General features: G+C 42.5%; 1 protein-coding gene across 2 annotated transcripts in view; it reads left to right on the top strand.

Annotated features, from left to right (window-relative positions):
• KLC3 (kinesin light chain 3) overlaps window positions 1–27,825 on the top strand; it is an 819,433-nt gene that overhangs the window by 71,912 nt on the left and 719,696 nt on the right. For both annotated transcript variants that reach the window (XM_086938378.1, XM_086938377.1), the window contains exon 2: window positions 24,685–24,964. In XM_086938378.1, the coding sequence (XP_086794504.1) occupies window positions 24,698–24,964 (267 nt within the window). In that variant the 5' untranslated portion in view covers window positions 24,685–24,697. The remainder of the gene's footprint in view (window positions 1–24,684; window positions 24,965–27,825) is intronic.

Genomic DNA, 27,825 nt, shown 5'->3' with positions numbered 1-27,825 from the left:
GAGCTTCTGAATAGTGAAATACTGCAGAACACGTCGAGAAACAATTCAAAGGCATTACAAAAATGAGAAATTACTTTACAGCATATAGGTGAAAACTCTGCTCAGATTCTGAATATAAATGTAGGTCATTAAATCGAAACCTCCACGCTTCCCAAGAAAGGTCGAATGCAAGCCGTACTGTAGGATAGCTGAGTCTTGACGAGGCACACCCACCTAAGTGGCAGCCCTTGCTGGACAGGTTCTGTGAGTCCAGGAACGCAAAAGCACTCATTAATAGTGCAGCATTCCTCCTCTAGTTGCTCCTCTGACACATTTGTCCTTGTCCTCTCATGCCAATGGTGTAGATATATATATATATATATATATATATATATATATATATATATATATATATATTACATTACCTACTGGCGGTCGCCAGTAGGTATATATAGTTAGGATTTTTTTGAATAGGGATTTCTGAAAATTCTATGTTGAATAACTTTGGCGTTGATGGACGGAATTGGCTGAAATTTTCAGGAAAATGGCACATTTTGTTTCTGAGCGTCCCCTGAAATTTTGGGGGGGTTTCGTCAAGCGGGGGCCAAGAAAAAAGGGGGTCCCAAAACGTGTTTTTAACATTGAGTTTTCCATAGGGCGGTTGAACTCACTTTTAGCTCGAATGGCTGAATGGATTTCCACAAAACTTGGCAAAATTGTAGGGACTGGTAGCCCGATGTGCCTTTGCTATGTCTCAAGATATATGCTCCTGTGGTTTTTACGAAAATTAACTTTGAAAAATATATATTGGGCTACATTGGGCTATATATATGTTAGAGCACAAATGTAGCCCAATGTAGCCCAAAGATGGCCACCAGAGACAAAAAAAAACAAATGTAGCCCAAATATCTGCCAGATGTAGCCCAACTATAGCCCAGTGACAGAATGTCCCAGAGTGTTCTAAAGAACAACTAGAGCGCTAACAGTCTTACTTATGACAAAAGTATGGCACACCTGAAGTCATCTTGATTGGAATAAAGTGTTAACACTTAAAACATTTAATTTGCAAAGGAACAAAATGAGGGGTTTCATTTTGCCATAGAAATGTTATATATTACCTACTGGCGGTTGCCAGTAGGTATATATAGTTAGGATTTTTTTGAATAGGGATTTCTGAAAATTCTATGGTAAATAACTTTGGCGTTGATGGACGGAATTAGCTGAAATTTTCAGGAAAATGGCACATTTTGTTTCTGAGCGTCCCCTGAAAGTTTGGGGGGTTTCGTCAAGCGGGGGCCGAGAAAAAAGGGGGGTCCCAAAACGTGTTTTTAACATTGAGTTTTCCATAGGGCAGTTGGACTCACTTTTTAGCTCGAACGGCTGAATGGATTTCTATGAAACTTGGCAAAATTGTAGAGACTGTTTGCCCGATGTGCCTTTGCTAGGTCTCAAGATATGTGCTCCAGTGGATTTTGAGAAATTAACGTTCAAAAAAATATATATATCTGTGACAGCGTCCCGGTTCGCGTACCAGACGCGTAACGGAACTTCGCGAGGAGAAGCGGATTGGCTCTCCGGTGACTCTCAACATTCTAAACAGTCTGGAGCGGCCGCCATCTTGTCTCTCGGTAGGATCGAGAGACAAGAGGTGGAAATAAACGAAGGGGGAAATGAATGAAAGGGGCAAGGTAGACCCCTCCTGACCCCCTAGGATTGATGTGGGGGCTATTAAAGGGCCCCGCAGGGCAAAAAAATAAAAGACATTTTTTTTCGATTTTTCGTGGTGGAAGCGATACCCGGTACGCGAACCGGGTAGCTCACCGGTAGCGTAACGGGAGTCCGCCATCTTGTGTTTCGGACGAATTTAGTCACAAGATGGAGGATAAACAATGTTGGGAATGGGTATAAGGGGGCACGGGAGACATATCCTGACCCCCTAGGTTTTCTGAGGGTGGCTGAGGAGGCCCATATATGTTAAAAAAACAACTCTTTTTTTCTTTCAAATTTTCGCACGGTTAGTGCACCAGGGCTCGACAAATCTGAAAAATTGTACTAGTCCTGCAGGTCTAGTAACTTGGAAAATCCACTCGACCCAACTGCAACTTACTTGACCTCTGTCTTTAAAAACAGAGCAAAAGTGACAAGTTAACAAGATTTAAAGGCATCTTTATTGCTTAGTTCCTTTGTGAGCAATAAAAATGCCTTTAAATCTTGTTATCTTGTCACTTTTGCTCCGTTTTCAAAGGCAGAGGACAAAAGTTAGTTTGTTTCCTACTCGCCAGAAAGGGCGAGTAGGAGCTAAAAATAGCTCGTCCTCATCCATTCTCCCTCGCAAATGCGAGCGGGCGAGTGGATTTGTCGAGCCCTGGTGCACGGTCCGCGCACCGGGTAGCGTTGCGGAAAGCGTAACAAGGGGAAAACCAAGGAAAATAGTAAAATAATATTTTAGAGTGCTTTGAGGTAGGGTAGCTCTGAATAGAGCTGTTGTGTTGTGTGGGTGATGTAAGTACCAACATGTAGGTACCAATGAAGAGTCTAAAATTCAATGTACACCGTCTCCTCTGTAGATATTTTGTATGTTCTAATATGGGTTATTTAAATGTAAATGTGTGGAAAAGCACTTCATGCTTTAAAGCAATTGTATTTTTGAACTGATTGTTCTTTCCTCTTAGTCCTCCTCTTTGGTTTTTTTCCCCACACTCTTCTTCAGCATGATAGTTGATAAATTCGTTCCCGCAAAAAATGTATATACATAAAAAAATTATATTAAATACATATAAAATATATTTTTCCTTTAAAAGAAGAATACATTTTACAGCTTTTGATATTTTCTATTAAAAAACCATTGAAATTCACTGAAAAAACCATAGGTTATAGACCATATATAGTTAGGAATTAGCATTTACAAAACCTTGAAAATTCACTGAAAAAACCATAGGTTATAGACCATATATAGTTAGGAATTAGCATTTACAAAACATTATTTTACTCACACAAAACCATTGAAATTAGCATATATAGTTAGTTGCACTAACTATATATCGCGCACCCGCAATCCACTGCTGATCATGTCACATATTACATCATTCATGACATGGTCAGTGACATCACTGATGACATCACTGACATCTCAAATGACATAATTTTCCAACTGGTTCGTGTATTGATCCAACCGTAGATACTATAGGGCGTAATGGAGGTAAAATGTAATTTGATAAATGTAAAAATGTAAATTGATACTTGTATAGCGCACTACTCACTCGCAAGGGTCTCAAGGCGCTTGCACGAATACCGCTGTGGAACCCATCCTGGCTTTCCCTGTGAGGCGTCCACTCCTGGGCACCCCCAAGGTGGAGGCCAGGCATCCTTAGCTTTGTGGGGGCCGTTGTGGAGATTAAGCAAGCTACTGCCCAGAGTTGCAGAGTGGGACTCCATGATTGGAATAGGCACCAAGGCGAGAATTGTAAGGTCCGTGGAATTTTTGAGCCCAAGACCCGCCGAGGCAGGGAATTGAACCCTGGTCCCGGGCTAGACCTCTGCATCAGGGTCTGCCGCTCTAATCATTGAATGAAGACTAATGACTGTCGTCATTAGACCCTGCCCGCACTACTAATGGCAGACATCCATCTGCCTGTGTACTCAATAAAATTCTCAAATGCTTATGAATTATTTCATGACTTTTAATGATTATTTACCATTTTATAATTACAAATTTGTAGACACAGTATATATACATTCAAAATGAACATTCATTATTTCTTGAACCTGTTCTAGACATTGAGTTTTCTGTCTAAACAAAATAATGTTTTCATTGCAGTAAATGAATTATCCAATCCCAATGCATTTCGGGAGAATTTCCCTTCGTCAGGGGCACTGAAAAACAGAAAGTGATATTCATATGTAACCTGAAATTAAAACCGTCATTCAGCACATACGATATAAACACAATAGTTCATTATTAATTGACATGGTTTATCAGAGAAAAGCTTCACATTTTGTATTGATAATATGATGAACTGGAAGAAATGTTATAACCCAAGAGAAAACGAAAATGTAACATGTGTATAAACAGAAAGAGCAGATAAGCACACTAATATATATGGCTGAGGTTTCAAACGCTAACGACCTGTTTTGAATGCCTTGTTGTGGCAACACTGCTAGAGATAGATGGTAGACTTAAGTGTTTTGAGCCAATCCTTACCACGCAAACTGCTGAAAAAACTCGTTCTGAGACCTGGAATCTAAGGCAGCGCCTTAATTCAGAAGATTTCTAGACATTAAAAAACAACATTTCTATTTAGAAACCTGTGACTATGCTAGAGTTGATTAGCAATAACCGAAAATGCCAATATGCGTACCTTGCTGTTTAAGGACCACAGAGTCACTGTGACCAGCGGGGATATCGAATCACTTTGCCAGCGGTAGTAAAGTAACTAACTGCAAATGTGAAATTAATGATGTAACCGCCCAAAAATCCATAATTTGCTGAGAAGGTCGGTAAACATGTGTTGAATAATGATTTATAATCTATTGAAAAACATTATACACTGTTTAGTATGTCTCCCAAAAAACTGGCTGATATGCTGTTTACGAGAACTAAATTCAAAGACAATGTAACGCTATTAAGGCAGTCTGAAAATACGATTACCACATTGAAATTTTCTTTCAACTTAATTGGTACGTGAAAAATCTGCCCTACCTTGAGGATGTGATCAAAATACAACCTGTCCTCTTGTGGCACAGGGTTTGGACCACTGAAGAGTCTGCATTCAATCGTCTTATTTTAAAGGATGCAATGATTATTGATGGAGCTAATAAGATAAGATGGCTACACTATGTTAAGATGTTTTTATCTCAAATAGGCCATAAGGAATATTTTAGTGATCCCTTATCAATGCGTCAGGTTCCTAGAAAGGCTCTTAAAAACCTATGTATGAGACATTTGAGTGAACTTAGATTCACTAGTAAAATGACCAAATCCGCGGCGGCGGCACATCATCTCACCCTGATTACTGTCAATATTCAGCCTTACATCTTGTTAACCACTAGGGATTTTGACAGGTGCTTGTTAACGCGCCTCAGACTTAACATCTTGCATAGATCTTTAAGCTTTCCTGAGGTGAACGATTGGACAAGATCACTTTGTAATTGCCCATGAGATGATATATCGGCCCAGTCGTCCATGCATATTTTGTTCTTTTGCACATTTCACACGATTCCCAGAAAAGATGGATTGTTCCAGTGTTAAAGAGAATGGAACTAAGACAATGCCGTCCAGCATTCCTGGCGGTTCAGAATTTAGATAATGTATTTACTGTTGCTTGCGTTACTGTCTTTTTAAAAACCTTTTTTAAATTTCGGAAATCAATTGCAATATGAACTTTTTATATATATTTTTTAGCTACATGTATTTTTGCTATTTTTAAACATGGACTTTTATTGTGATTTATTAATTGTACTTTTATGGTTATTTCACTTGTACAATAACCGAATAAAGTTCTTTGACTTGACTTGACTGCATGTATGAGTGATTGTGTGGGTGAATGAGTGGATGTGTGTGTAGACCTAAGAATCAGTGAGTGCGTATGTAGTAACTGGTATTGGTGTGTTGATGGTTTCGAAAATGGCAGTCTGTATTTTACAGTGGGTGTATCAAAGGTTATATTAGAGTTTGAGGAGGTGCTTCAGATTTTTACGTGGATGATGTCATCAGTGATGTCATTTGAGATGTCATCAATGATGTCACTGACTATGTCATGAATGATGTAATATGTGACGTCATCAGCAGTGCATTGCGGGGGTGCGAGTTATAGTTAGCTGAACTAACTATTGCAGAGGTTTGTACGAGTGAAATGTCCAACTAACTATAACGCCCCTGAAACCTATGTTTTTTCAGTGAAATTATAAGGTTTTTTAAATGCTAATTTCTAACTATAACATGCCTGAAACCTATGTTTTTTTCAGTGAATTTCAATGGTTTTTTAAATGCTAATTTCTAACTATAATGTCCCTGAAACCTTTGTTTTTTTTGTGAATTTCAATGGTTTTTAAACGAAAATGTCTAATTATAACATGCCTCAATCCTATTTTTTTTAGTTAATTTCTAAGATTTTATAAATTCTAATTTCTAACTCTAACATCCATATTAAGTCCCTTGAATCCTGAAGGTCCCTTGCAATTGATTGTGTTTTTCTTATTGTAAACAAATGCTGTTTGAGAATGGGTTTTCTCAATAGCATACCATACCACAATATAGCATAGGTGCATTTTGGGCTGATTTTTAGAGAAGTGCATCAGTTGTCAGTGTTCTCAGCCCCTCCTCCCCCTCGCCCTCCTCTGCGTCCCTCGCCTATTGGCTTAATCATTCTTTGGTGCCCAATCGTTTTAAGAGAACAGTTGTGCTGATTGTTTTAATAGGACATAACCAAAAGCCAACAAGCATTTGTCCTCACGTGGAAAAGAAGAATGCACCAACATTTTTATTATCGCTGTAACTCAAGAGTATCGTTTGCCAAAAAGAGAAAAATGTATCTTCTGAATAGTCCATAGCCCCCCTGATATATACCAACAATGCAACCGTGGCTCTCAGAGGCATAGATTATGAGTACAGGCAGGCTGGAAATAGTGTCCATTTTCCAGAACTCTGCAAACATAACATTAGCATCTTGCCCTTAAAGCATAAATTATTGTATGGAATGCTATATCGGAAAGTGATGCAGTGTAAAGCGGCGTCTTCGTTCCCGGGTGTGTTGTGTGTTACGAAATGTGTCTTTTGAAAAATTGCGACTGTCAGGGGCTTTTCTAGCGTTCCGTTGGTTCAGCAGGAGCTGTGGCAACGGGCCCAGGGCGTGAGGGCCCCACTACACCTAGATTACAGCTACCCATTCTATGCATCCAGAAGGCAGGGGGCAGATTGCCCTTTCTTTCATTAGAGCTCAGGGAAAACCTGAAAGCATTGGCGACTGTAGGTGCAGGAGAGGAGCTCTGGGGACGGTTCTCCACCTGACCAAAATGGTGCGATCCTGGGGAAATGGCGCCATCTGTGTGTGCGGGTGTCCACTACACTACACCGAAAGTGCATAGAAATTATACGAACGCCTGTCCTTTCTTTGCTCGATACTCACCCTTTAGAAAGATCCACAGTGGATTTGTTTGAGAATATTTTACTTGGGTTGCTTAAAATAGTTTGGAAGAAATAACTTTTAATTGTGGGTATTAGAATCATGCCGAGGTTTAAAGAGATAGACAAAATAAAAATCTAGAAGAGGAGAAAATGTGGATGAGCAGGTAGGAGGGCGTAAAACACACACGTGTGGATATACGCGCATCAGATGAAAACAAAAATTACACCACCACCACAACATCCCCTTGCTTGAGGTGCTATGTCTCCTTGCATCGGCATATGCCTTCATTTTTTCCTTGGTCTCTGATGGCGATGCTGCTCTGCTCTGGCATTGTTGTTGCTTCCAGCTGCGGTAGCCGTGTCCTGCTTGATCTGCCCAGCACCAGCTCGGCAGGACACCGTCCTGTTGAGCTGGGAGGGGTGTTCCGATAGTCCCTTAGTACTTGACACAGGGCCTGTCCTATTGATATCTGCTCTGTTGGTTGCACCCCCATAGATATGGGGTGTGTCCCCCGGGCTCCAATGAATCCTTCTACATGGAAGGCTGTTAAAGGGTTATCAATGAATCTGCACAATAGTTTATCTTTTTGAAACTTGAGATTTATTCCATCTTGTTGTCATCACATGGATGTAAAGTTCATATTTTTTCACTTTAGTTCATGAGTAAACATTTTAACTTTCCCAATGCATTTCGGCAATTAATATGCCTCCTTCCAGGGGATGTCTCTATAACAAAACAAAATAATGCAACATTCAATATCAATCCTACGCACTTTTGTTCCCAGTAAACCTTAAAAAACATGTTTGACCATAGTTCATAATACTATGAATAAGCTGTTAATCATTGACTCTTAGCATTACACTCGAATAAATGTGAACAATAGTGTGTTAAAGAACATTGTAAACCCAAAAGGTCTCGACTGAATACTCGTTTTCTAAGCAGTGATTGACTGGATGTGCTCCGCATGAATGTTCAAATGATTTCTATCGGGGCGAATGTGTGTTCTAGGAATTAACGATACTCGAGTCCATTTTAACAATCTGTGGCGGTGAAACGTGTAATGACAAACTAAGTTAGCCAAAGTAACTAGGCGGCAAGGCTTGCTATTTGCTATTGATATCTGCGCCAGCTTTACTCTTTGGACGGCTTACTTTATGTTTCCCATGATTCTTTCCACCATGCCATTTGCTTGTGGCCACAGAGGCGTTATCTTCCTGTGATGGATACCTAAATAGTCCATAAACATTCAGAATTCTTCCCCCGAGAATGGCGGGCCAGTGTCTGTCTTTAGCGTTTGGGGGGAACCCCATGCTGCAAATATGTCATCCAGAGTTGGCAGTGTTGCACTTGCTGATGTTGAAGATACTTGTCGCACGATGGGAAACCTGGAGAATTCATCAATGATCACAAGCCGGTAGTTGCCTGTTTCCAGAGGTCCGTATAAGTCTGCTGCCAGTTCTGTCCACACTGCCCGTGGGAGCTCTGACATTTGTAGCGGTTCTGGTTTTGCTGGCTGCCCCATCCTTTCGCAGATGTGGCAGTTTCTGAGAGTAGCCTCCACCATGTTGTCCAACCCCGGGAACCACACTTTATCCCATAGCAATTTATTTGTTGCCACCATTCCTCTGTGTGATTTGTGCGCCAAGTTTACAGTCTGTCTCCGCAGAGTCCTTGGCATTACTATTCTTGTAAATGTAAATGTAAATGTACAGGAATTTATATAGCGCAAATCACCACTGGTTTCTAAGCGCTTGCTTAGGGAACCCGTCCTGGTATTCCCCTGTGAGATAACCCCGGCAGGGTATCCGCAAGGTGAAAGCCAGGCATCCCGCCGCGAGGGGCCGTTGTGGAGATTAAGCAAGCTATTGCCCAGAGTCGCAGAGTGTGAACCCGTGAGTCGAGTAGGCACCGGAGCGAGAATTGTCGAGTCCATGGACATTTTAGGACTCAAGACCCCGCCGAGCTGGGAATTGAACCCTGGTCCCGGGCTGACCTCTGCTTCCAGGTCTGCCTCCTCTAACCAGTGAGCCACACTTCTCCAAAAAATACCAGTTCGTTTCTTCCTATTTCGCACTTGTCTTCATTCAGCGTTAGACCTGCTTGTTCCAGCTGTGAACATACGTCCCACAATGCTTTGTCATGCTCATCATCTGTTCTACCAATTACCAGAATGTCATCACTGTAGTGAAGGCTGTTTTTTACCAGCCTTATGACTTGCCGTATTGTTTCTTGAAATGTTTCTGCCACTGATGGGGTGCCGAAACTCAGTCGCTTGTAGCGAAATAGACCCATGTGCGTGGAGAATGTGGTAATGTACCTTGACTGTGGGTCAAGCTCTAGTTGATGATTCCCTTTGCACATGTCCAGCTTTGAGAATCGGCAGGTGCCAGTTAGGCATCTGATTATGTAATTTAGGTGTGTTCCAGGGTGCCTTTCCCATTCGATTGCTGTGTTTAGTATCCTCATGTCGACACAGATGCGAATCTTGGATGTGTTCTTCTTTGGGACTGCCACTATTGGTGACACCCATGGTGTCGGCCCGCCTGCCAGCTCATTAATGTCCTGACTTAGCAACATTTTTATTTCCTCCTCTACTTGCGGTTGCAGTTGTATCGGCACTCGTCTGTGATGTTGAGCTACTGGTTTTACTGCTTCATTGATGTGCAGTGTTATTTGCCATCCTTTTAGTTTCCCTAGTCCATGTAGGATTCCTGGATAGTCTCGCAGGATGTTCTTCTTTTCTGACATGTGGTATGTCATTGCGAGGAGGCCCATCACCTGCGCCGTGATGTTGCTCAGTAGAAATGGTGCTGGAATGTCACCCTTCAGTACGTGTATGTCTTCCTTGCTTAATCGGTCTTTGTATATCAGTGTATCTGTAAATTTCCCCATGTTGATCACTGGTTTTTTTTGTCCTCATCTCACCAAAGGCATTGGCAGTTTTGACAAGCCGACTTATGCATTCCTGGGTGCCCTTCGACTCACTGCGTTCGTCTAGGCCACCGTGGCCTTCGTAAGAGTAGCCCTTCCAATGCACGAACCAAATGATTAATCCAGAGGGCAGGCACATTATAGTCACAGGTAAATTAGATGGTAGGGATGTAGCCTTAGGAAGTCTCTATGGCCCAAATATAGAACAGCTGGGGTTTTTGGCCCAGCTATCTGAGACACTGGCCTCTGTACTGACGGGCCCAGTAATCCTAAGTGGGGACTTTAATTGTGTTACTGATGCTCGATTGGACCGGTTACATCCACCACTCCCGGGCACACCTGCACATAAAATAGCAGCAGCACGCCTTACCTGGCAATTGCAGTGGGGTTTGGTAGATTCCTGGAGGGCACAACATCCAGCTGACAGGAACTATTTGTTTTTCTCTGCCCTGCATGAACTCCATGTAAGATTGGACTCTATATTATGCTCCCCAGACATTCATGAATATGTACAGACTACCGAGTATCTCACTAGAACAATCTCAGATCATAACCCGCTATTACTAGGCTTAACATGGTCTCGTGAGCACCCTAGAATTCCGTCCTTGCGCTTGAAACTAGAGGCATTGGTGGATCAGGTTTACAGAGTAGCGGTGGGTACTATTATTAAACAGTATTTCACAGAGAATGCCAACACAACAACCTCTAAATTAATACAGTGGGAAACCTGTAAGTCACTTATCAGGGGGCGGTGTATCTCTGAATCTGTGGTAGTGCGTAAGACTTTATTTCAGGACCGATATCAGCGGAAAACAGATTCCGGGAATTTGAGAGGGAACGGCCAGAACAGAGGGCTAAGCAGGAGGAACTTCTAGTGGCTAGGAAAGAGGTGGCTGCCCAGGTGGAGCGACTTCGATGCTTTGACTAAAAAAACTATATAACCAGAGCCCATGCTGAATGAGATAAGTCTGGAGCCCTGTTTGCCTGCCTGGCCAACCCAGCTTGACGGGGTTCAGTGATACTAGAACTCAGATGTCAGGGGGAGGCACCATTGTACGATCAGCAGTACATTAATAATAGATTCTATGAGATGTTATATATGAGCAAACAGTCACCCACTCCTGAGGAGTTGGCTACTTTTGTCAATGCAGTGGACTTACCGGTGGTGCCGGAAGAAATAGCAGAAGATCTGGGAGCTGACATAGGGCTAAGTGAGGTAAAAGGAGCTATAAAAACCATGGCCAGAAAAGACACCAGGATCAGATGGTCTTCAGGTGTAGTTCTACTTGATCTACTTGCTCCTAAGCTAGTGGAGCTTCACAACCAAGCAGTATGGGAGGGCCGCCTCCCTGCCGCGAGAGAGGCGGTAATTTCCCATTACTAAAGCAAGGGAAATCAGCATGGGACACAGCAGCCTACCGGCCATTGTCTATGCTGAACCTGGACTATAAAGTCTTGAGGCGGATATTGGCGACTCTGCTTCTCCCACATATGTCTACTTTAATCCACCAAGATCAAGCCGGCTTTATTCCCACCAGAAACACCGCATTAAACATTAGGTGTCTCCTTCAGCTCCTAGAGACGAGGTTTGACGGTTAAGGGGGTGAGACCATCTTTGCAGTGGATATTGAAAAGGCCTTTGATAGCCTTGAATGGGCTTACTTCTTCTAGATGATGAGGAAGTTTGGGTTAGGCCCAGCATTTAATAAATGGATGTCCCTGCTATATTCAGACTCTACTGCCTGAGTCAAGACGGGCAGATTGATTTCTGAAAGTTGTAGAATAGAACGGGGCACACAGCAGGGATGTCCTTTGTCGCCTCTATTGTTTGCCGTGGCCATGGAGCCGTTGGCAGCCAGAGCTCGCACGGGGCAATATATTCAGGGATTGGAAGTAGCCGGCCAGATTCACCACGTCGCACTCCACTCGGATGATGTACTGATGTTTCTGGCGGATGATCGCGGCGCACTTGCAGGGGCGAAGGACCTCCTCCATGGTTTAGGGCAAGTAGCGGGCCTAAAAGTAAACTGGGCGAAGTCCTCCCTGTTCCCCGTCAGGGCAGATGTAGCTGTCCCTGCAGAGACGGAGGGGGTTTGATGGCAACCCCACTGCTTGGCCTACCTGGGCACGCAGATTTATCACTCTCCTGACGACCTGTTAGAAGGAAATGTAGAGCAGGCTTTATGGGGGGTTAAGAGCAGCTTTGATTTCTGTGGAACCCTGCCATTGTCTGTCACGGGTAGAGTGGCTCTCCTAATAATGGTGACGCTTCCACGGCTGCTCTGTTATCATGGAGTTCTACCCGTTTGGACCCCAACCCGAATGTGCGCCCACCTGAAATCAATGGTAACGGCGTTCATGTGGGGACCCGGCAGGAGGCGGATAGCCCTCACTACACTTATGAGGCCAAGAATAGGAGGGTTAGCAGTGCCTGACTTTGAGCTCTACTACATAGCTGCACCGTTACAATGGCTCACGAAATGGGTGGGGGATAAACTCAGGGGGCCTGTGGAAAAGAGGGGAGAGCCCCCAGACTTGCGGCTTCTGTCACAAATAATTTTGAGACTTCCTTGCTGTGAAGAGGACCCCCCGCCATGGACCACAGTGCTACGCGTAAATGCTGGAATATAAGCCTGAGAAGGGCCAAGGTCAAATGTCTGTATGCGCCTGAAATCCCCTTGCTTATGAGTGAGGCACTCCCCCATGGTGGTGACTGGCCTGGGCTGGGTGCATGGGCAGATCAGGGAATTTCTATGATAGGGGACCTCTATGAGGAGGGCATGCTAGTCCCATTCAATGATCTCAAGGAGCTGCACAATCTGCCAGAAGGAACTTTCTTTTGCACACAGCCCTTACGGCAGCCATTAAGAAACACTCGAATGAGGGTCTATCTGAGCCGGGTTTCTCGACGGGATGCCAACACTTAGTCATTAACGCTTTAACCGCGGCGGTTTTTCCACAGCGGTGCGGGTGTTCTAAAGGGTGGGCGGGCCTGCATCGGCCGTTGGCCGACGGCAGCACTAGGGAGGTAGTGCTCCCGTCCGCCAACTGAGAAGTCAATAGGAAATACCCCAGAATACTGTCTATTGCACTGGTTTCCCCATACTGCTCAAAACAAGGTAACAAGTAAGTTCCAAGACCTTGGATTAGTTTTAGCTAAGCGAGACATTACTTGTCACTGGAAATCGAGTATTGGCCCTAGTTTCTCTAGATGGAAGAAAGAGTTCATTAAGTGGGCTGAATGTGAAAACACTGTCAGATTGAGAATAGCTAAACAAACGGGAAGCGAGAAATCGCTGGAAGTGGCCAGAGTGTGGACAGCGTTGTTTGATATACTTAAAAAGCCAAATTCTGTTTGTTCTGAAGAAAAAAAAAGCCAAATTCTGTGGGCGGGAGCGACCAAGAAGAAGACGGCCAGGATGGAGCTGTCTGATTTCCCTGCGTTGGGCCTACTGAGTGAATTGACCGCGGGTTAGATAACATCCTCCGAGCTGAAAGGGACTCCTCTGAGTATATGTTAGCAACCCTCAAAGTTAAGGATATATTGCCCGGGCAATCAACTGGGCAGGTAAATGACTTAAGAGACACGCCTGGGTGGGGGGTGAAGTTAGGGTAGGGTTTAGTAAGTATGTTTGAGACATCTGATTTATGGTTTGTAATCCCACATAAAAGTTTGATACTATATACGACATAGCTATACTGGTAATGGAGATACGACATTGGCCGGTAAGTAATTGCTTCCGGCAAAACCACTAAGGGAAGAACATGTTTCTATAATGATTTGAAAATATCAAGATGGGAAAGATATCGTATTATTGTATGACTGTATTGCTTACTCGAAAAATAATAAAAACTTGTTCACCTAAAAAATCAGGGGGAACCCCTGGTGCACATTCTCCATGAGTATTCCCGCCCACATTTTCCTGTTCTTCTGCCCCTACCGGATGGCCATCATCCTGATACAGAAGCTTAAAGAGCAGCTTAATGGTGGGGTTGCTACCTGTCTTTATCTTTCTAAGACTACACAGGGTCCTTAGTTCCTGGATCTTTAGACCATTTTACTTAGCAGCCTGTGATACACTGCTATCCCCAACTAAAGACATGGTTATAGATGTAGTGAGGTGTTGCACCTACCTACCCTAGGGAAAGCTAAACTCTTTGAGGTTGGCAGTAGCTCCTGATCTGCCCCCCCCCCCCGGGGTGGGGGCAGGAGCCTACTAGGCGCCAGCAATTATGCTGGCCTTTTTTTAGACGTAGGGTTGGGGCCTGCCCACAATGGGAATCCCAATGCCCCACCCTACCCCCCCCCCAAAGAAGGCAAAAGACTTTCTACCACCCCCAGGAGCAGATGGGGGCAATAGCCCCTGATGGGGGTGGGGGGCAGAAAGCCCAGTAGGCATCATGGATTTGTTCATAAATATGTAGGGGTGGGGGCTGCCCAGAAGGGGCATGCTAATGCCCCCACCCAAAAAATGCTACAGTCCTTCTGCCCACCCCTGCGAGGCATATGGGGCAATAGCCCCTTGTCTGCCCCCACACCCCCAAATGGGCAGAAAGCCTACTAGGCACCAGGGATATATTATTTCCAAAAGTAAGGGGTGAGGACTGCCCAGAATGGGTATGCCCATGCCCCCACCCCTCCAAAAAGATGCCACAGTCTTCCTGCCCCCCAGGAGGCAGATGAAGCAGATAAAGCCCCCCCCCCGGGGGGGGGGGCAGAGAGTTCACTAGGGGCAAGCGATTATGCTGGCTTTTCTATACGTAGGGGTGGGGCCTGCCCAGAATGGTCATCCCAATGCCCCCAACACCATCAGAAAATAGCCATAGTCTTTCTTCCCCCCTTGGGGGCATATCAGGTCAATAGCCCTCAATTCCTCCCACCCCAGGGCAGCAGAAAGCCCACTAGGCACTGACTTTTGCTTCAGAATGTGGCTACCTGTGGATTTTGGGTCCTAGCACAACTGGCACCTAAGGAAACCTAGCAAATCTATACATTTTTTAAAACTAGACAAGCGGGGAAATCCAGGATGGGGTGACTTGTGTGGCTCTCACCAGGTTCTTTTACCCAGAATACCTTGCAAACCTCAAACGTTGTCAAAAAAATACATTTTCCCCACATTTCTGTGATGGAAAGTTCTGGAATGTGCGTTGGTCCAGAAAATTCCACCCACATCGCATTCTCAAAAGTCTCCCGATAAAAATGGTACCTTATTTGTGTGGGTGGGTCAAGTACCTGCGACAGGTAAAGGCCCAAAACATATTGAGGAGACATCAAAATTGCCTATCACAAAATGACCTGGTTTTGCAAGGGGGGTCACCTGGGTTTATGGCCCCGGGCTCGGCGGCCATTTAGGGAAACTCACACATTTCTGAAAACTAGACACCCGGGGGGGTCCAGGGAGGTATGGCTTGCGTTGCCCTCCCAATGTTTTCATACCAGGAATCCCTTGCAAACCTCAAATTTACCTGAAAAAATCACATGCTTCTCAAATTTCTGTGTGGGAAAGTTGTGGGCTCACCGGGCTGACACACATTTCCTACCACGCAGCGTTCCCCCAGTTCTCCCAATAAAAAAATTGTACCTCACTCATGTGGGTGGCTGAAGTACTCATGACAGGCAAGGGCCCAAAACATATTGAAACAGAAATTTGAGGAAAATTTGCTTTTTTTTGCCGAAGTTTGAGGTTTGCATGGGGTTCTGGGTAACAGAACCTGGTGAGATCCACACAAGTCACCCAATCTTGGATTCCACTGGGTGTCTAGTTTAAAAAAAAAAGTGTAGGTTTGCTAGGTTTCATTAGGTGCCAGCAGAGCTAGGGTCCAAAAACCAGAGCTAGGCACACTTCAAAAAAGGGTGATTTTTCACTCGAAAAAAGTGATGTGACAACTTTGCATTTTGGGCGGTGTCTTGTCAAGGGCACTATGCCTATCCACACAAGTGAGGTACCATTTTTACTGTGAGACTTAGAGAAACACAGAATAGTAGAACAAGTGTTTTTGTCAAATAACTTTACATGCATTTATATATTTATTTATTTATTTATATGCTTATATAGCGCTGGACTGGACCCCTGAAGGGGCATCTCCGCGCTTGGTTTGCCATTAATACCAGAATCCGAGCCTTTTAAGAGGTGCCAACATAACTATGCTTCTAAAAACAGGTGCGTCTTCAATGTTTTCCTGAAGGAAAGAAGGTTGGAGTTTTGCCTCAAGCTAATAGGGAATTTATTCCAGAGGGTGGGCCCTATGTATGAAAGGGTTCGACCACCCTGCCTAGCCTTCCTAATTGGAGGAGTTTTTATTAGAAGTTGACTGCTGGAACGCAGAAGACGTTACGGTTTATGAATCTGAAATTTTTGGGCTAGATATTGCGGACCTGTGCCAAAGAGGCTTTTATGTATTATGCAACAGATCGTGAATTTTATACGCTGGCGTATAGGCAGCCAGTGAAGCTCTTCCAAAAGGGGCCTGGCGAGTTCTCGATGGGACATTAAGGACTTCTCTGGCCGCTGTATTTTGGGCCACTTGCAGTCGGTTAAGCACGTCTTCATTAGCGGAAATGAGAAGACCATTGCAATAGTCTAACCGACTTATTACAAGGGCCTGGACAAGGGTCTTTCTGTAGACGTCTGATAGAAAAGGAAATACTCGTCATAGAAGACTAATTGTCCGAAAAAATGATCTAGTCACCACGTTCACATGTTCTAGTCCCTGATCTAATCGCACTCCCAGATTCTTCACTGATTGCTTTGGGCATGGGACAGGTCCTAAGTCCAAAGGCCACCAGTCTGGTGACCATAGGAGATTAGCTTTCCCAAAAAGCATGACCTCGGTCTTGCCCACGTTGCACTGAAGGAAATTGGAGGCCATGCTCTCATGCCCTCAGCAAAAGCATTCTTAGTGGCAGGAGTGAGAGTCTGGAAGGGAAACAAAAGCTGGATGTCGTCAGCGTACGACACTGGAATAAATCTGTGTGCTCTCACAATGTCATCATCCGTTCTAAATGTAAGACAGTGTATAAAAAAGAATTACTTTTCAAAAATGTCCCCTAATTCACCTGCTGGTATAGGTACCCACATCTACAGAGTTGTGCAAATAAACACTGCTTCTAAACTCCATATGTTGTTCCCATTTCGGAAATACCTCGTTTTCCTTGATACCTATTTTTCACTCTTTTTATTTTACCAAGTGAATTGCTGTATACCCAGGACACAATGAAAAACCATAGCAAGGTGCAGCTCAGTTATTGGCTCTGGGCACTTCAGATTCTTGGTGAACCTACAAGTCCTGTATACCCCTGACACCATAAGGCTCCAGTGGACATAACGGTATATTGCTTTTAGAAATCTGGCATACTTATAAGAAGGTACAGGTGAAAATACAGACACAAATAGCAGTTTTTGCAACTCATTATCAATATGTTTTAATTTGAACTGTTACTTTCTATAGGAAAACCTTAAAGAATCTACACAATGATCCCTTGCTGAATTCAGAATTGTGTCTATGTTTAAGAAATGTATAGCTTTCTGGGATCCATTATTGGTTTCACACCAATTTCTAGCAGTAACTGAAAAGAGGGTGAAAGCACAAAAAATGGAAAAAAATAGGCTATGTCCCACTAAAATGCTAAAACTGTGTAGAACATTTTGGTTTTCTAACAAAAGTCTGCCTGGGCCTGAAAGTTTGGGAAATGGTGATTTTATCACTAAAAGCGACAAAAACAGGCTGTTTCTACTTCAGCACTTTTTCAAATTTTTCACAGAAAACCCAAAATGTAGCTGTATTTTGGCTAATTTCAGGGGAATTCACAAACCATGGGTATCTTTAGAATCTTTAGGATGTTGGAATACAGGAACACACATTTTACATGGATACCTTATGTGAACAAAAAGTTACAGGGGCCTAAGTGTGAGCTACCCCAAATAGCCAAAAAAGGGCTCATCACTGATGGGGAAAATGCCAAGCATTTAAGGGGCTAAGGGCCCTCATAATAAGTGGCCTGGTTAATTGCAGTATGTAACTCCTGTTATCGCATATATTGCAACTAGGAGTTTCGCAACTAACACTACTCTTCAAATAGTTTTTCCCCAGTAAATTTGGCAGGTCAAAGCTGCTGAAATTTATCGGGTGAAGAATGCTCAATAACTAATGAGATATGTGGATTTAGGTGCATTGTTATGTTATGTTAAATCATTATATAAAGCGCGAGCAATTGCCCAGAGGCGTCAAGGCGCTACTGAGTATTGGAGCATGTAAGCTAAGTTAATAGGTGAAAAGCCATGTCTTCAATCACTTGTGAAAGGAAAGCAAGTTTGTCTGAGATTTAATGTGCAGTCGCATAGAGTCCCAAAGTTGTGAAGCCCCTGTCACAAAACCTCTGCCACCCCAAGAGTCTCGCCTGAACCTAGGGGTCATATTGGTTTTTACCGCACTTGAATCGAGGGGCCTCTCCAACGGATACCATTTGACCGAACGCACATGGAGACAACACCCATTTCCCCTCAAATCTTGCTCTCCTCAGAGCTGCAAGGGCTAATTACAAAAAACACATCCTCAATGAAAAGGCCTCCTACTTCCGTGCACAACTTGACCGGGCTAAAAATAGACCTAGGGTACTATTTAGCATTGTAAAAATTGATGGCCTCTATCAAAAGATGCGAAGAAATTGCGAACTTCTTTTCCGAAAAAATCACCAAGATTGATCAGTCCTTTGCCTTAACCCCACATCCACATTGCTCATCACCCCATAAGACTTTCCCTCCAAGTCCCCTTTCACACCTTCCCCCCCTCCTGACTCTATTTATCTCCCTCTCACTGTTGGCCCTCCGGAACTCTATTTCACCAACCCCCAGCTAAAAAATAATGCATCCTGGCTTAACTTCAGCCCAGTTACAGAGCTTGAAGTCCTCAACATCATCACCAAGCTTAAACCTTCCTCTCATACCATGGACCCTCTTCCGGCTAACCTTGTTCAAGATCTAAAACATATCATTGAACCATATTGGACCACCATCATCAACTCCTACTTGGCCTCGGGTTGTGTCCCTGTTTCCCTCCAGCTTGGTCAAATCACTCCCACCCTCTAAAACGCAACAGCCTATCCCAATGACCTCAACAATCTACGACCTATCTCTAATCTTCCTCTTCTATTCAAGGCCCTCGAAAAATGTGCCCAGCTCCAATTGGACAAGCACATTGACTCTTTCAACCTTTTGGACACATTTCAGTCAGGCTTTAGAAAGGGCTACAGTACTGAAACTGCCATGCTCAACATCATTGATGACATCCATCACTCCCTCGACAAGGGGGAGGCCTCTCTTCTCATTCTCCTTGACCTCTCTGCTGCTTTTGATACTGTTTACCACTCCGCCTTACTCAACACCCTCAAAGATCGTTTCGGCTTCAATGGTCCTGTCCTCAAATGGTTCTCCTCCTTCTTCCAGCACAGAACCCTACAGATTAAAATCAACGACTGCCTCTCTAAACCTATACCTGTCTCCTTGGGTGTCCCCCAGGGTTCCATTCTCTCCCCTTCTCTACTCAACCTCTTCATGGAACCCCTCACCCTCATTCTTAAGCAAGCAGGAATCAACTTCCACCTTTACGCTGATGATACTCAACTCTACTATAAGATCAAATCCCATACCGACATTCTGCACTTCAATGATGCCCTGACTAAGATTCAACACTGGTTCCATCACAATCCCCTTAAACTCAACCCTAAAAAAACGGAAATCATTCTCTTTGCTCCTAAAGGCAACTGGCTCCCCATTCAACACTGGATCTGTGACCTTAAAGCTCTCAACTGCTCTCTTTCTACTACTGACACAGTTAAATCCCTCGGTATAAGCATCGACCAGAACCTCAGTCTTACTTCCCACATAAAAAATTTGGCCAAGGAGCTCTCTTCACCCTCCATCACCTTAAGAACATTTAACCCTTCATTCCTGCTGATGATTTTAAATTAATTGTTCAATCTCTGGTACTGTCCAGATTGGACTGCAGTAATGCTATTCTCTTGGGAACACCGAAAGTCCAATTAACCCCAATCAAATCAGTCCTTAACCTTGAGGCCAGGCTTATCACCGATTGTAAGCGGTTTGACCACATCTCCCCTGCCCTCAAAGGTTTTAAGTGGCTTCCCATTAAAGGCAGATCCTCCTACAACCCACCCCCTACTGTACTAGGTTCCTACTACATTATACCTGACTCACTTCCCCCCTCTTCCCATTCCTGCATATACTTCTACCCTCCCCCCTCTAGTTCTCTTGTATTTACCGCCTACTCCTGCATACTCTCACCCTTCCCATTACCCTCCTCAGTCCCCCCCCCTACTTTTATACTCCCCCTCCCCCCATCCCTGACCATCCATGCTAGTTTAACTATTTAATACTGGCTAGAGTCTAATGGTATTCCTTATTTATAGTCCCATGTTATAACCGTACTGGGTAGATTGCTCCAATTGTCTTGCTTTTTACCTTATTGTACAAATGTTATATTGCAATTTTCTTTTTCATCTCCTAACCATTGTAAAGCTCTCTGATACCCTTGGGTCTAGCCAGCGCTATAGAAAACCTTTAAAATAAATGAAATAAATAAATCAATGCTTTTGCAGTTACTCTAGGACCTTACCTGTCTAGATGTACCTGCGGATGACCTTCAGCATTCTTGCAAGGTGCTCTTTAGTAAGCTTGGCAGATAGGGATCTAAGTCATACGTGATTGCATTAATCTTAATGACAAATGTATGAATTACCTCCTCGCTCTTTCTCATCTCTCTGTCTTTACCTGCCCTGTCTTTGTATACCTCACTCACGGATAGGAGATAACCGAGTAAACCAAGCCAAGACAGAAATACTGATGTTTAATTACACCATATCACAGCTTCTTTGCAATCCGTAACATTGCGACCTATTAGATATCTTGGAATATTTGTTACAAACAATTATGATCAATTCTTTTTGCTTAGTTATGGAAATACTCTTAGAAAAATGTAAAAATATATTAGATCGATGGACCCTGCTCCCTCTTTCATTAGTAGACCAGGTATCCGTGATTAAAATGTCTCTTACCCTTATTTTTATTCTTGTTCCTTAATCTTCCTCTTAAAATACCTTATCTTTTTTTGAAAAGCTAGATGGGATTATTTGAAAGTTAATTTGGGCTAAAAAGCAACCAAGAGTTAAACTGCTCATACTCCAATGGGGAGGGGGGGTTGGGGGGGGGCTGAGCATTTCCACATTTCGTGACATATCAGTCATCGTTGGTTAATCTGACAATCCAGCTAGTCGCAACATCTTCAAAATACGATACATTTATATTTAGCTTCATCTTAACGTCTTAACGGAGAGTGCAATTAAATTACCTGTTCTTCTGCTATTCCCAAAGTTATTATTGGGTTTCGTATCTTACAATTATTTTTTAAAGCACGTAATATACCTGCGTGCCACACATTCACTCGAATACAAGACTGCGAGAGTTGGGGCCTACAGTTTCTTCAAGATGTTTTACATCCATGGAGAGATTTTGGTTTTGAACAATTGGGCGATTTTTAAAATCACACAAGACTGATTACTTGGGATTCTACTGTACAGCAGCTTGGCAGACCGAATGCAGCCTTATGCTTAAGTTTTAAGCAACTAACTAGTTTTTTGAGGAATAACTCTAGGTTGTTGAGTGATTCTGCAAAGACAATAATTTTGCAAATGCAAGAGAACAAATTGCTCGTAGAGGGTAAAAGTGGAGGAAGAAACAGGATGTAGATTGAATACTAAAGAATGGCAGATACTAAATGTAAATTGATACTTGTATAGCGCACTACTCACCCACAAGGGACTCAAGGCGCTTGTACGAATACCGCTGTGGAACCCATCCTGGCTTTCCCTGTGAGGCGTCCACTCCTGAGCACCCCCAAGGTGGAGGCCAGGCATCCTTAGCGTTGTGGGGGCCGTTGTGGAGTTTAAGCAAGCTATTGCCCAGAGTTGCAGAGTGGGACTCCATGATTGGAATAGGCACTGAGTCGAGAATTATCAGGTCCGTGGACCCGCCGAGGCGGGGAATTGAACCCTGGTCCCGGGCTAGACCTCTGCATCAGGGTCTGCCGCTCTAATCATTGAGCCACAGTTCTCCACTCCACCACAGGACGGTACAGTACGTAAACAAACTATGCAGGAAAATGTCCATCTGTACAAAGAGTACAAGTGAGATTGGATATAGTGTACTAAGAGCAGCAAACTGTATAAGAGGATGGCCTTTTTTATCAAGGTGGGTGACCTATTGTGTGCCATATAGATTGCATAAGATGTTCCCATCACCTCTAGATCAATGCTCTAGGTGTAAGGCTAGTGGAGCTGGAGGATGGAATCTTATATTTTTTTTCTTGCTATCGTCTACAGCAATTTTGGGAAAATGTTTTTAAGGTTATTGATCAATGTATGGTGACTTCATTTTCTCCATCACTTAGGCTGGGACCATTCGGACACTCGTTTAAGGTATACCAGCCCCGGAAATATCAGAAATATTTTATTTCAATTGCAATAACGGTAGCCAGATCATTTATCCCACGGAACAGGATACCATCAGTAGAACAATGGTTTAGTAAGATGTCCAGGACGTATGCTTTTGAGGAGGTATATGCTAAATGTGTAGGCGCAGTTTGTAGATTCAAGGTGATCTGGACATGTTTTTCTTCATTTTTGCTGGAGAATGAATAATGATTATGATTATCATCTTTCCTGCTCCAAAGCTGCTATTCAGAGATCAGGATTAATGCTGACTTTAAAATTGATTTAGGCAATTGTTTAGATTAGCTGTGGGCATCTTAGGCCAAAGGATAGTCCTATTCAGCCGCTCTGTGATGTAATTTATTTCCTCCAAGCAGTGTACAACCACTTCCATCCCGAATCTTATAGATATCAAGTAAATACGAACGTTGTTGGGAAATCTAGCACTTTATCTTAAAATCATGCTGCTTCTTAGGCTGGTTAAATTGCACTTAAAATGGTCGGTTAATAATATTTTTAAATGCCCATTATTGCACTTTGCAATTTATGCTTCTCACCCTGATAGGTAGAAACCGGTAGCTTATTTCTGTCTGGTTAGTTAATTTCTTAAATTATTATCATGTTTTCTGATATTGGGAATTAGAAATCTAATTGCTTATGATATCCTAAATAGGCTTTATCGTTTTTAGATTTATAGATACATAGTCATTTTTAAGATTTCTAATATAATTGGGGTATGGTTTTTGCATTTTCTGCTTCTAATTTTCCTAAGCAGAAAAAGATCATGTTTGACCTATTTAATCCATGCAATCCATTTACTTAAAAGCTGCTATGGAGAATTCTAAAATAACTTTCGACTGGTTAGGATAGGATGAATTGTTAAATTCGCACTTAGCACTTTCTTTCTTCTGTCGGAGATGTAATTAGATGTGATTTTGCTTTATATATGTCAGTTGAAAAAAATGTCTTAAATGAACTGCTTTCTCGACCTACTCAAATAAAATTGTGTAAACATTTTTTTTATTTCATCCTATGTAAAGATGGAAATCAAGGCAACAGTACTTTTCACCTTGCTGCAAGAATCGCAAATGCGAAATGGGATTTATTTGTGATTACGAATATTCGGCAATTCAATCTATTTCTAGCTCTATGCGCATTTATCCTATTTTGATATTATGCAGTAGTCCATTAGCAATTCACCAGGCCACAGTTGCCGTGTCTTTTCTTCAATGGGAGTAAAGCCTGGTTTAACAATCTAGTAGAAGCAAGACAAAGACAATTTAGATTCAAGCGTAAAAAGAAAGGGTTTTATCAATACATATTTAAGCTTTAGTTTTTGTTACTCTTTGTCTGTGGACGGCAGGCAGGTTGTGCTCTCAATTTCTCCTTTGTGTGCCCTCGTTAGTTTAACATATAATTAAGAAGGTCCGAAAAGGTTGACAAGCAGTCATCGCAGCCTTAAACCCGGCTAACACTGACCTGAACATTAAACTAGTTTAAATTAATTGCAATTGCTTTGTTTTCAAGATAGACATAAACATTAGATGATTCAGATATATGTTGGACTAAATACAACATGAAAAAACTTTTTTAGCCTAACAAAATATCTTTGTTTAGCACGTAACAAACAAATTAATCAATTGTGCACCAGTGTACCTTTTAAAAGTATTTTCTTTCCTGTTTCATTCTGTGTATCTTCATTCATGGTCTTAATTAATTAAAGCATTAGAAATAATATTTATTAAAGTAATATTTCACTTCACGAGGTCTTTAATGAACTGACACTTGGCAATAGATACATATTTGTTATAAACTGCGAACCTAAATATGTCTTGCTGGTCTGGAGCTAAAAAAAATCCTTAAGATGGCCGGTTACCACCTCTAGGTGGCTCATGCAGTATTTTGTGCCCCCTGGAGCCAAGTCAGGTTTACTGCCAGCACAAGTATGTTTTTGGCCAGGTTGATAGCCTATCTATCTATTGTCTGTTTTTAAAAACGTGTAGTGCATAGATACCAAGGGATCATAGTCGTATGTCCATTATAAAGAATGATCTTCATATTTATCCTTGTTATATTACTGATTTATAGCAACTGCTGTTACTTTGATTGTGTCATCTAATGGTGTAGTCTTGTTAATCCCACACACAGGTTCCAACACGTCATGAACACAATGGTGGAGTGCAGCGAGAGCCAAGTTGAGAAGATGGGTACTGATGACATCATCACCAATACCCGGCATGTGGTGAATGGGCTGGAAGCTCTGCGGAATGAGAACAAGGCTATCTCCCAGCAGCTGCAACTTGTCCTACTTCAGGATGATGAGATGAGTAATAGCTGGGGCAGCGAAGACAGAGAGCTATTAGAAGAGAAGCATGGCATAATCAGCAAGTTTCTGGAAACCATTGATCTTGGGCTCAGTGAGGCTAAGGTAGGCACCTAGCAAGATGCTAAATGCATATCTTGTGGATACTGGCCTTTAGTGTTGCAAAGTACTTTCTCATAGAAAAGTAATCTGTTCGGAAGTGGGATAATGTATGAAGCTTAGAGAGGTCTTACTCTGGAGTAGTCCCTGATCGTGAAATAGCTCAAACACTGCAAAGCTGTCTGCTCATGGATAACACAGCAGAGGCATACACATCATTTGCATATTCATTGATAATTACGTAAACTGTGGCAAGGCTACAATCTGAGGGCAGGATTTACTTCTCAATAAAATGTGTTCATATTCATTCGCAAATTCTCTTTGCTTTCAGGATCATTTTAATCCTGTGCCTGATGGAGTCTCAATGGCTGGGTCTAATGCTTACAGTTCCATTGTTGATGCCGAATGTTCAGTATTGCGTTGCTTGGAGTTCTGAAATGGGGACATTAATGTCTGTGTTTGCTAGGAGGGCAATTGAAGAAGTATACACAAGAAGACACCCCCACAAACAGACCCACCTCTAAGAAAGAATTAAGGCTTTTAGGGGTCGAAATGTCCCGTACAAAAATCCTCGGAGGCCCACATGACATTGGCCTGGGAGACTGATCAACATTTTCCTTATGTAGACCGGCTACCAAGTACAGTTTAAGGCGGGAAGTGTTAAAAATGCGAATTGGGATAAACCCATGTTATGCGAACAATGGGGTTCGAAACTTTATGATAGGATGCAATGGTAAATGTACCTGTACATTAGGTACCGCCTGCGATATCCTACACATTTTATTAGATTGTACGATGTTTTTAGATATTCGTAAGGAGTTTTTACGACCGATTTTTAAAAATTATAATATTATGAACAGGATGCAAGCTGTTAACCTTTTGGTGGAAATGGGGAACTTCGATATAGCCTGCGCTCTGGGGAAATATATGAAGAAAATTAAGGTGTTCCTCAAGTGCACAGAGTAAGCGCTAAAAATGTTTCACCCTAGTATCACATAAAGGTGAATCTCTTAAGGGATTATAGTATTACTTCCTGCATGTGAAAGATCTGATGTATATGTATGAATTACGTTATTTTAATAATTTAGATGTTATAATACTCCGATTTTAAATAGGAAATTAAACTATATGTATTTTTATGTGTAATAACGTTTTATGATACCGCTGTGTTATATTTTACTCGCATTTTTAGGATAAGAGGCAAATTGTACTTTTATGGTTGTAACAAACTAAATAAAGATTTGTTGACTGACTGACTGACCCACCTCTTGGGTCGCACCACTCATCAAACCAAACAATAGAACACCAGTGGTGCCGTTGTTAATGGTGATCGTATATCCAAACTCCATGTTGTGATTTATTAGTCAACAATGTGTTGTAAGTTACAAATAAGGTTTGTTCACATGGGGTCCATATCATGTTACAGTTAAAGAGTAACGTGAATACACTGAGATCTTGTCCCATGCAAACACTTTGACCACATTTATGCAGGCAGAGATAAAGTACTACGGAAAGAAGATGTAGCACAACTCCTTTTCTTATATGAATACATTGACTGTCGGCCTCAAGCACACCAAGGGTCCCTAAAAAAACAGTACACTACAGCCATATTAAAAAGACAGACAAAGGCACAACACTCCCACAGACGAACATCACCTACTTACCCTCGAACAAGCAAGCAATGAAAAATCACACGGACAATGCACAGAAAAGCACAACTAAAGCTTGCAGATGAAAAAAAACTGATGGGATGACACACATGCATACAATACATCAACACAAGTGGGTACAAAGAGTTTAACTCTTCTGAGAAGCTTGCAAGGCAGAGAATCCCCTGTGCATTAGAGGCATCTGTCTTTTGTTTTACAGCAACACGTTCTTTCCTTGGGAGTTTGTTGCTACGAAGCATACGTGAATGCGGAGTGGGCTTCTTCAACGTAACAGACCTCTTGGCATTAAACAGCAATGTAAGTGCCTAGATATATGCACTTTAATCCTGAAATACCTGTGGCTGGCTCTCCGCTAGGGGGTTTGGAGACCAGGGTATCCCCACCATCCTGGCAAGCCTCAAGTTCAAGTCTAAATTCTATTCTATTCCAAGTACTTATATAGTGTGCCATAAGATTATCCTGGTCCTAGAGAAAATGCAGAGAGCACAGAGCTAATGAAGAAGATAAGAATAAAAAAGTTCTAAGGTATTTAACAACAAAGTAGAAGAATAGCAACCAATTCAGTAGATGCAACATTTTCAAAGAAGCAGAGTCGCTGTGAGGAGGTTCTTGAAGAACGTTAGGCAGTATGGATAGATTTTTGCTATGGATAGATAAAGCTTTCCTAATCAGAAGCATGAAGTACCAGGCAAACAGACTTAAAAAGAATGCAATTGGGGTTGGAAGGCCAGTGAAGAGAAGAATGAAATGAAGACATATCGGAGGCTGGAAGATGACCTGAATACCCACATTCTGATTTCAAATAAGGTATGCAAGAGGAATGGAAAGCCAGAGAATTTCTGTAACACAGATGTGAAAGAACTGTCACTTGAACAATAATCTGAAACGTATTTGCTTAACGCATAAAGTCTTACAACGTAACAAACCAAGTTACCTGGGAGAAAAGATTAGAATCTCAGGAGGCAACCGCTCACTCAGAAGCACAAACTATCTCAGGCTGGAACCCCCCAGATTCAGAAAGCAAACAACCTGCACACGCACCTTTTCCGAATAAGCTCCATGGATCTGGAACTCTCTACCACCCAAGGTTCGGTCAAACCCATCAACCCATGTCTTCAAATAAGAGGTGAAAGAGATTTTAATGAACAGATTCCTCTCCTAAAAGTCACAATGAGCCTGTCCACTGGGCGCATTGAC

The sequence above is a fragment of the Lissotriton vulgaris genome, chromosome 9 (assembly GCF_964263255.1).
Source record: "Lissotriton vulgaris chromosome 9, aLisVul1.2, whole genome shotgun sequence".
Taxonomy (NCBI): domain Eukaryota; kingdom Metazoa; phylum Chordata; class Amphibia; order Caudata; family Salamandridae; genus Lissotriton; species Lissotriton vulgaris.
The sequence above is the reverse complement of the archived record's forward strand: the minus strand, read 5'-3'. Positions and strand labels throughout refer to the sequence as shown.